Genomic DNA, 10,735 nt, shown 5'->3' on the forward strand with positions numbered 1-10,735 from the left:
GCAGAAATAAAGGAGGAAAATGCTAATTTATCCCTAGATGAGTCAAATGTGGAGCCCAGTGCGGAACCTGCTGAGGTCTCTGCAGATGCTCACACTGAACAAGACATCCAACAAGTTTCTTCAGCCAACGAAAATTCAGAGGCAGCGTCTTCTCCGGGGTTATCTGAGCAAACACCTGCCAACGCAGCCGCTGGACATGAGGATGGTCGTGCTGATGAACCGACTGACCCGTCAGCCACAGATCCCAATGAGACCAAGGTCTCCGGAGATGCTGATGTAGAAAGTCATGATTCAGAGGTGGCTGCTGTTGGTGGCACTGCTGAAACTCCTGCTACCCCCGTAGTTGAAGTGACACTTCAAGAGGAATCTTTGGTCAATTCTGAGGAAGCAAGTGCAACGAGTTTGGAGGATGCAGGTATAGAAATATCTGCACAGCCAACCGGGGAAAGTTTAGATAACTTCCCCACACAGCAGGCAGAAGAAGATGTTGTAGTTGCTTCTACTGAAGTTATTGCAGAGTCACTTTCTGAGACCAGTGATGTGACTAATGCTGCGTCAGGACAAGATGCTTCACTCCAAGAAAGTGAGCCTTCACTTCCTGATATATTGGTAGAAACTATGCACCAATCACATTCTCAGCCTGCAGCCCAAATCCCCACGGATGTCAGTTGTGACGCATGTCCCCCAGTGCAAGACATAAAACAAAATGTTGAGACTGTTGCTGAGTTTGAGGTTGAGGAATCGTCGGAGATCACCCTGCCGGAGACTTCGCCCGTCTTTGATAACGCAGCAGCAGAGGAAGAGGTTGCACCTGAAAACAGTGCACAACCAGGCCCTGGACCTCTGCCTGAATCAGATGGTCATCCCACTGCTGAAGCTACTATAAATGGCAGTAATGAGCTTTCATCTTCAGAACAAGGTACAACAGAAACTGTTGAAGCTGTTGCTGAAGTCGAGGAAACGCCGGAGGCCCCTGCTGCTGATAACGCAGCACCAGAGGAACAGGTTGCACTAGAGAGCAATGCACAAGTCCCTGAACCTCTCCCTGAATCAGATGATCATCCCACTGCCGAAGCCACTATAAATGGCAATAATGAACTTTCACCTTCAGAAGTAAATACCAAAGAAATTGTTGAAACTGTTGCTGAAGTCGAGGAAACGCCGGAGGCCCCTGCTGCTGATGACCCAGCACCAGAGGAACAGGTTGCACCTGAAAACAGTGCACAAGTCCCTGAACCTCTCCCTAAATCAGATGATCATCCCACTACTGAATCTACTCTAAATGGCAATAATGAACTTTCACCTTCAGAAGTAAATACCAAAGAAATTGTTGAAACTGTTGCTGAAGTCGAGGAAACGCCGGAGGCCCCTGCTGCTGATGACCCAGCACCAGAGGAAGAGGTTGTACCTGAAAACAGTGCACAAGTCCCTGATCCTCTCCCTGAATCAGTTGATCATCCCACTGCTGAAACTACCACAAAGGGCAGTCATGAGCTTTCACCTTCAGAACAAAGTACTGAAGAAATTGTTGAAGTCACTGCGGGGGTTGAAGTGGAATCATTACCTGATATTCCTGCTGCTGACGAAGCTGACGAAGCAACACCGGCAGACGAGGCCGCTCCGCTCACCAGTGTGCAACCAGTCCCTGATAATCTGTCTGAATCACCTGCTGCTGAAGCTCCCGTCAGGTCTGCAGAGTGTGAAGTGGAGTCTGCACGCCTGGCAGAGCCAGAGACAGCGAGCAGAACCGAAGAGGTGGTCGAGTGTGAAGCCCAGTCTGAGGATAACGCCGAACAAAGTGTCGAGCCAACACCTGAGGATGCAGCAGACCACATGCCGGAGCTGAATGTCGAAGACGCTGTTAAGCCCGTGCCTGCTGCACACGCTGAAGCTGTTAGTGATCATTTAGTCGACAGAGTCATTGATCTGACAGATGCATTAGATGTGGAGGCCCCTTCAGCTGAAGCTGTTCCCGAAGCTGTGGAGGATCCAGAACAATCAGTCCCAGAGGAGCCCGGGCTGAAAGAACAGGCTGATAATACCAACATGTGAGCAACCTTTTACATAACTAACAACATCATTCATAAGCACATTGTCCATGTGGTGAGCTGCATTTCATTTATTGATCATTATTACCCTTTTCTAGCTCTGAAATCTCCCAGAAGCCTGCAGAGGAGCACAATTCCCCTGAAACTCTGAATGTGTCCAGGTAGGTCTGTAGTATCTCACATAGTCACTCTAACCCCCATATTTTCACATTTTATTATCATCCTAAATCAACACATCTTTATTGCATGAACTGAAAGTCTAAACACTTAGTGGTTACTATGTTTTCAATTCTCTACTTCAGTGCGGGTAGAGCTACCTGCTCTTTCTGCAAACAAGTCGTTGATGGAAATGTCAAGATCAGTCTTGGTGATTCTCTAATAATCTCCCATGAGGAGTGTCTCAAGGTTGGTCTTCTTTAGAGAGCTTACTGTCTATCTATGAATAGATAAACTATATATAAAGTATTTATGGTGGCTCTTGTTTTGTGTGTTTTGCAGTGTGGTATCTGTGCAAAGGCCCTGGGAGACCTGTTGACCAACATGTACTTGCATGAAAACCTGATCCAGTGTGGCGACTGCTTCATAAAAACTCTCAAATTCTGATGCTTTTCCAGAGCAAACATGTTTCCCCTCAGCATATCCTGTAAATAACGTACCGTGTAAGCTGTGAACCTTGCCATTGGCTTAACTCTGAATCCAGTTGTTGGTAACAATTTTTATTATTGATAATAAGCACGTGTTATATTGTCATGTTTCATAATTGTGTGATTAAAAGACCTTGCAGCAATAAATAAAAATAACATTCTTAATAATAAACATAAATGAAGTAAAACAGCCTGTTGTATATGGGTAAAATAAAACTCCAATTAAATGCCACAGTTTTAAATGGTTTATTAAGCCTTCATTACAAATAAGCACACACATGACTAGTCAGCTGGAGATCATTTACAGAAGCATTGATGCTGCAGTAACTTTTTTTTAAAAACTAGTAACCAAAACACGTCCTTGTATGGTCTTATTTAAACAAAGCATAAATTGATCATGAACAAACGCACTGTAAAAGTACTGAGAGGCAAAAAGCTTAAAGGGGAAACTGGCACATTCAATGTCACTTTTAGTTCCACGATGTTGATGCACGAGATGGTGATTCAGGACGAATATGGGCTCCAGTACAACGCTGAGCACAATTATGACTCGCCAAGCAAGCTGTCATTGCTCTTAATTATTCATGAAACATCATACATCACAATCAGCACCAGGGAAGCCTCGCAGAAAGGATAAAATGAGAAAATACAACCCACAGAAAGAGGACGAACAACAAAGCCAAGAGAGTCATCTGAGAGGATGACTTGTGGAGCTCGTTACCAGGTGTGAATTATCTCCATCTCTCTGTCTGTTGTTCATACGAAGCAGTGACCAGAAATAGTTGTCTGTTATTTGACATCAAAAAAAGTTGCAGATGATTCAGGTTTGAAAATTGCTGTTTCACCGAGGAAGAGAGTTGCACGCGCCGACCGTCCAGCTAAACGCCGGATGATGAGGGAGGGTTGGAAGGATGTCCTGCCACTTTTAACGAATGCCTTTACTGCCGAGGAACCGCAACACTGCGTAGTTGTAGGTGGTGGCAATGAGAAACAGAATCTGCAAAGATAAATATGTGTGAAAGAGAGAACTAAAGAGGGAATACGGCATTTTAAAATAATTGTAGAGATACTAAATATTTTGCCATAAATGGGGGAAAACAGACCAAAGAAAACACATTTTTATTTTGGACTCATGTTGGAAAAGAAACTTGATGGGTTTTTCTTGAAGACAAACAAACTGATAATAGTTTAATAAAGTTCATTTTGTCCATGACTTTACAATTTAACTTGCTGATTCTTTTTGTCGGACAAGAATATTTATGTTTTTAAATACCTGACATGTTTCGGCGAATACGTCCACCTTCACCAGAGTCTCTGATCAAACTGATACTAGCTTTCTTTGTTATGCCCACAGCAATAAAAGCACTTTCAAGGTGTGCCTGTTACTCCAAATAATGTCTGTACATGAGCAGAAGTGGAAGGAACTTGTTTTTTCTTTGGACCAAAATAGTTAATCTTAAAATGAAATGCTCATTGGGTTCCTGTAAATTATTTATGACACTGTTTATATGGAGAGCGATTGTCATCTCTGCAGACTCAGTCCTTCCGCCGTGTAAGAGGGGCGAATAAAAAGCACATTAACCTGCATGGCTGTGTACCAAACGCAGAATAAATCCCCCAATTCTGATAAACTCGTATGATACTTTACATTTGTTTGATTGATTTAAATGAAGAGGAGGCAGCAAAGTGCAGAAGCAATTGCTCACCAGTGCCAACAGAGTGATCCCAGCTCCGGCAAATGCCGCTATGTACAAGTCATAGGTCACGTAGAACTGTAGAAGAAAGTCAGAAACATGTTAAAACAAACCAGTCTTGTGCACATTATTGTCGTCCCTCTATGGGTTTATATACTCACTTCGCTGGCTTTACAGATAGACGCCAAGGTCAATCCACAGGCCTTGCCTGGCATCGCGTTCCAAGGAAGCAGACCTGAAAATGAAGACGTGACGTAAATGAGGGATCTCTCACCGACGCCGAATCATAACAACTCATGTTGCACATCGAGGGAAGACGTGAAGATGAAGTTGTAGTTATCTTTGTCACTTCTAGGGTAATTCAGTCATCAGTCTTGCAGCCACTCCCCACTGATTCATTCATCGCTCTCACGGGAAACATTAGCGTCCTCATTACGGTTAGTCATCTTAAGGGCGACCCACCATACTGTCTGGCGTCCATGCAAATCCAGCCATGCTGATTGATGCTGGTTGTGGTTTCGGCCAGGATGTTGATGTTGTGGCAGGTCTGCTCCATGTTGAACAGGAAGAACACCGGGATGGCCGTGAAGGCGAACACGGCCAGCCAGATGAAGGCCAAGATGTATGTCACTATGACAAACTGTAGAAACAAAAAAAGGTTGCAGACTTCTGGCTTAACTGCCCGAGTGTCGGTGTGATGGATGGGGGTGTCGTCAAACCTGCTATCGACAATAATTCACGATTCTGGGTAGAAATGGCGTGAACAAAGAACATGTCATTCAGCCGTGGAGCTAAACACAACCCAGCATTGAGCCGCTCAACAATGAAGTGATGTCACCCCCCCCCCATCCCCGCCCATGCTCTCACCGTCAGGCTGAGGCAGCGGCCACACTGGGTGCTCCTGAACTCGCCGAAGGTTTGCTTGACGGCGCTCGTAGTGTAGAAGCCCTCAGCCAGCATCAGGATGCCGTAGAGGAAGAAAAATGACGCCAGACCGTAGATCACATACTGGAAGTACTTGATGCTGGGATAATCACAGGGAGAATTTTCGTCAGACAGATTTCAGAGAGTTTTAAGAAAAAGAACCATGCGTTGAAGAATCACTCACAAAGACGCCATGACCACATAGTCCTGAATGTTGCGGGCAAAGTAAGTCTCGACGAGCACTTCGGTCTGGGACAGTGCTTCGTGCCCACAGCCACAAAATAGGGCCATGCCGGCGTAGCACAGCAAGGTGGCCACCAGCGACGGGTAGGGCACTGCCCCAATGCACCGGACACAGCAATCATAACAACCTGAGGGGGCATAATATATCAGCAAACAGGCGGCACACACCGCACATATAACCACACAGCACATCTATGCCACGGTGGGTGAGCTGGGAGAAAGGGCTTGCTTTGTCTGCAAATCCATGAATATACACCCAAACCCCACCGGCAGGCAAGAAAGCAACAGAAAAAAGGTTTAAAAAAGCAGCGATTTCCCAATAAAAGCGTCCAAACAGAAGCAGTCACCACTGACTCCACAACAATCTCATGCACGTCTTCCAGTGTAAGCGGCGGCGTTGAAGCAGGTAGCAAATATCCAAAGTGTTAATAAATGCAGAAATGGGATAGAGGAAAGCACCTAAGGCTTTGCAAAGCCAAGGCTGCTTGACCGGAAACATTTGCAGCCTGTGATGCTGTAACTCCACAACGAGAAAGGTCCCAGTGCCAAGCAGTGATGTACAGTACTGCCTACAAGCTGCTGCCACTGTACAATAAGCCTCTCTGCGCTGATTTCATCCGTATGTGAAAGCTCCCCTTGCTTGTGCCAACACCTCGCGGCTCGGACCCGTCACTAGATGTGGTCCAGCCCTCCTTCTCCTGCGGTTACAGGCGTCACCAGGCCACTTAGGGATGGCGGCGAAGAGCTGGCCTCAGGAGCCTGAGGAGAGAGCTCGTCTTTGTGGCTGTACATACAATGTCCATTGTGTCCAGAGTGGTCATGGGGGGGGGGGGCGGGGGGACGGGGGGACAAAGGGCAGTGATGTCAAACAAACAAAGACCAGAGTACCACTACACACACACAGATGCAGAGGCACACGTATGTGGTGGTGGCGGGGGTCACCGGAACCATCTCAACACCGCTGGCAGTGTCACTACTCAGGCCATCCTCCATCCATGGCTGAGGCTGGTACCAGGGCACCGAGGGTCAGCGCTGCTGGGGGGGGCGGGGGGGGCTTTGAGTGTTCAAAGAGTGGGTCAAAGCATAATGAATGGGGAGAGGGAGGGGGGGAATATCTGAATATCTTAACAGTAACAACAACAACAACAACAAACCCACTTACCGGTATACTCATTCTGAAATACATAGGTGCCGAAACTGTCTTTATGTGCATAAAACCTGTTATTAAAGTCACAGAGTGGGCCTTTTGTGTTTTAGTTGGAGGGAAGAGAAGCTGTGATTTAAAAAAAGAAAAAAGAAAAAAGTAATCTGCTTGTAGAGTATAAATAACCGTGGCAGGAAGAGTGATCGCCCCCCAAATCATGGTGCTTTCAGACGCCCACACTTGGTCTGTGCTGCAGCGGTGCTTGTACCAACAGAGTGAAAAATGTAACCGCAGCCTCCACGTGAATCCTGTGAAAAGGCCGTGAGTGCATTGTCACTAGTTGCAAGGTGGCTAATCAATACTCTGAAGCTGTTGAAAAAAACCTGCACACAAGTTGCTTCTAATGGAGAGAGAGAGAAAAACCCGTCTGCATCCACAGTTGTCATGGAAATCTTGCTAATTTCTGCTGTGACACATGTGGGAGTGTCTGACCTCTTCCACACGAGTGACCTGGCATGGCCTTGGCATGATGAGGGCATCTCTCTTAATCTGATTCCATTTAGGTTATGGTTGGAAAAAATATCAGAAAGATAACAAGGATTTCTTTCTTTCTTTACCGAAAAGTAGTCCTGGCTGAGCCCGAGTGATGCTTTGGTTTCAGTCCCCTGAAATCATCTTCGCATGCTAAACAGAGTCGTATATTAGGAGTATGGGTAAAAGTTGAATCAATCATAAATCAGTAAGTCTTGTTTTGGACATAAAAATGCCTCTGACAAATGAAAATGTGGATTAATTTGCAGCAAACTGCTCAGCGTGCATGAGCGCAATATATCCAGGCATGGAAGGCGCATTATTAAAGGCAACAGAAGTAAGTTATTGAAATCCAGAGTTTCTCAAATCACATTAATAAGAAATGATAAGAGTTATTAAAAATTCTGTGCACTCACCCATGTCCAGAAAGAAATGTGGGGATATTGAAGTTTAGCTGGCTGGCTTTGTGACTGTGATATGAGGATATGAGAAGTTATTCCCCGCCACTCCTATATGAATCTGACGCGCGCTTTTGTCTCATCAACAATAGATAGACCACGTCTCCCCGAGTCCCATCTTAAAGTCACAAAGTCCCATTTCAGCTGCCAGTCATTATTTATGGAGCAGTGAGTTTGGGATGGGGACGAGGAGAGGGGCCAAAATCCTTATCTGATCCTTCAGTTTGGTTTATGATGTCATACACAGCAGTTTGGACCTTCTGTCCTTTCTTCCTTTGATTAAATGAGCAAATGTGCCCACAGGACCAGACACAGGAGATCACACACGAAGATGAAACCTGTGTACACATTTCGGATGGTTTGAACTGAAGCCATTTTTCATATTTTAGGACAAACATCCACAGTTTTACTCACTCGGCACAAAATTCCTCAACAACGTGGCTTTTAAACGCTTTCAACACAAGTTTTAGTTTTAGTTTTTGCTCACACTGATTTTCAAGGTGCATCTAACTAACTTTTAATAATTGATGTGTGTTTAATGTCAGCACGGGTGGTGTCGCCTGCCTGCCGATCCACATTCCAGATGTCAGTGCTGTGCACAAAGCCGGTGCGCTCCACAGCAGCATCTTAAGGAAGCACATATATTAAAAGTATGTGCAGACCCCAAAAAAGAGGGGAATAATTCGAGAAGCCAGGGAGCGACATTGATGAAGTTGAGTAACAAGGGTGACATTGATGGTTGGGTCCAGCTGCTGCCCTCCTTCACCCCCTCCCTCCCTCATGTGTGACCCAGTTGATGTCAAAGCTGGGTTCACGACAAAGGAGCCAGTGTGGAGCCGGAGAAAACACAGCACTATTTAATTTGATTTTTTTCCCCCCGAAGGTTCAGAGAAAGCTCTCATCCTTTTTTTTTTCCTTTGATATTTTATAGCCCAGGTGAATGTAGTCCATCACAATCAAATCACAGCAATAATGTCATTATAGATCATCTACCTGCATTCAACTTTCAACAGAGGGCCATCATTATTCATAAATCCTACACCTTAAGAGTCTGCCCGACTGCTGCAGACACGGCGCACCTTTAAAAGTGAGATCCTTTCAGTGACTGATCTGTCGCTGGACACAAATTATGACGGTGAAATAAAAATTAATAGCCCGCTGGATTCTGGTTTCCCTTCCGTAGCCTTTTATCTCCCAAAAAAACCTCGAGCAATTAGGGATCAAGTAATTGGTATGTGGAAAGGATTAATGAAACACATTGAAAGTGAAGTGCAGAAGAATGATGTCTTTGAAATCTCAGAGAAAACCAGGCAAGAAAGAGGCCGACTGGGAGCATTAATTAACCTCTGTACCATATATATATATATATATATATATATATATATATATATATATATATAAGGCTATATAAGCATTACCTTTGGTGGGAAATAATGTTGACAATCAAAAGATACCGTGGGAGGAAAAGTTTCAAAGAGATTTTTTACTCGGGTGACACAAAATAGAGAATTTATGAATAATCTTTACCGCACAGAAGCTGATGTCACAGGTGATCAGTAACACGCTAATGCTTTGAAGCTGCATATAATCAGTATACATTCTGAATAATCACCTTAAAAAAGTGCACTCAGTGGGTATGCACCACAGATATGAGATCTGGGGCTGCAATTTGTCTGAGTTACTTTAGTCGCCGTCTGCTGTTGACAGACGCACTCACCAGTGTTTATGCACTGAATATGCATGAACAATATGCAAGTGTTTGTACGGTGGGGGGGCTCTAAAAACATTTGCACCCTCTCTTTCCCCTGTTATTGCAATGAGTCTTGTGTTATCTTCTGACAAAACAAACAAGCAGCCATCAAACAACGAATACGCTTGTGAGTTCAGTGGCATTGACCTACTGCGGAGGGGAACTGGGGGATTTGTTTTACTGCATGATCAGGTATGCACGAGCTGTTGCCTTCAAACTGAGCTGATTTGCTTGAGAGTTTGATTGTCTTTTGTGATAATCTCAGTCTTGGGGTGACTTTGTGTTTGAAGCCTGTGGGATCTGTAAACCAGCCGCGTGGTTTCAGCCGTTTCTGAGGAAACCCTCCATGAAGTGCTGCATGACACTCGTCTGATACCGCGTTGACACTATGCAATATCTGCTGCCTGTGATAGAAATAATGCCATCGCTGATTTACAACATCTTCACAGAAGCATTTGGCACTTTCACAGGCAATGCACAGTAAAAAGGTAGATCATAGTAGTCAAAAAATGCCTCCATTAGCTGCTGTCAAATGGACGTAGCCGTGATAAAAGATTCAAGTTATGGAAGTGAACAAGGCTGCATTTATCCCAGCCACTATGCATTTATTAGGTCCATACAGGTGATGAATGGGCTGAACAAATAGGCCCCACGTGGGACTGTCCACACGTACCATATTGGAACAATAATAATTGCCAGCATTTGTTATATTTGCTATATTTAGATACCACATGTGCATGGGGCTGTAACCTGTGTGAACCCTGATGAGTTTCATATAAAAGCCTTAGCTGGGTCATTTATAGGAAATGCTTGACGTTTGTGTAGATTTAACAAACTAATAGGGGAACAATAATAATATAGCAGATGCACATGGCTGGAATGGAGCTCATGAACAGATATAACCTTTATTTTCAGTAGCGGAGCCGGCTGTGATGTCTTATTGATTCAGTTTTTCATTTTGAAGGGCGAAAACAAACTGCTTAGCCTCCTTTTAACCCTAAACTTTATATTTATTGTATTTAAAACATTAAAAGACTTCTTCCCTGATACTGCATTATATATTTCTTGCCGGGAGCAATTTCTCACTGATCAGAATTTCAACTCAACAGGACCAGAGATTCTTTCTCATTTATGCAACTCTCCTACCAACAGTTCAGATTCAGATGCACTATATTTACGGTAGTTTATGCAGCGTTTACAAGCCTCCAGCGAAGATAAAGAGCAAGCAAATTTACATGACTCTGGTGAGCTCACGTCTTTGTAATCCCACACCTTCACAGTTGTCGCCTTCAGCTCCGA

At 44.5% G+C, this 10,735-nt stretch overlaps 2 protein-coding genes across 3 annotated transcripts in view; one reads left to right on the plus strand and one right to left on the minus strand.

Moving 5' to 3' along the window:
* The window catches only part of si:dkey-125i10.3 (cell surface glycoprotein 1), a 13,968-nt gene extending 11,050 nt beyond the window's left edge, over positions 1-2,918 (plus strand). The window contains exons 7-10 of the mRNA XM_061739911.1: positions 1-2,048; positions 2,147-2,209; positions 2,351-2,453; positions 2,547-2,918. The exon at positions 1-2,048 is cut by the window's left edge and continues 61 nt beyond it. Coding sequence (XP_061595895.1) covers positions 1-2,048; positions 2,147-2,209; positions 2,351-2,453; positions 2,547-2,651 — 2,319 coding nt within the window. The 3' untranslated portion in view covers positions 2,652-2,918. The remainder of the gene's footprint in view (positions 2,049-2,146; positions 2,210-2,350; positions 2,454-2,546) is intronic.
* Positions 2,902-7,799, minus strand: plp1b (proteolipid protein 1b). 2 transcript variants are annotated; one of them, XM_061739913.1, is made up of 7 exons: positions 7,645-7,799; positions 5,495-5,681; positions 5,254-5,410; positions 4,849-5,026; positions 4,548-4,621; positions 4,399-4,464; positions 2,902-3,689 (listed from the first exon to the last, which is right to left on the minus strand). In XM_061739913.1, the coding sequence occupies exons 1-7, from the start codon at positions 7,646-7,648 to the stop codon at positions 3,618-3,620; spliced, it is 738 nt and encodes a 245-aa protein (XP_061595897.1). In that variant the 5' UTR covers positions 7,649-7,799; the 3' UTR covers positions 2,902-3,617. The 2 variants fall into 2 exon arrangements, with proteins under 2 accessions (XP_061595897.1, XP_061595896.1); XM_061739912.1 differs by lacking the exon at positions 7,645-7,799 and adding an exon at positions 6,013-6,258.
* Between the last annotated feature and the right edge of the window lie 2,936 nt (positions 7,800-10,735).

This window comes from Cololabis saira, chromosome 14 (genome assembly GCF_033807715.1).
Source record: "Cololabis saira isolate AMF1-May2022 chromosome 14, fColSai1.1, whole genome shotgun sequence".
Taxonomy (NCBI): domain Eukaryota; kingdom Metazoa; phylum Chordata; class Actinopteri; order Beloniformes; family Belonidae; genus Cololabis; species Cololabis saira.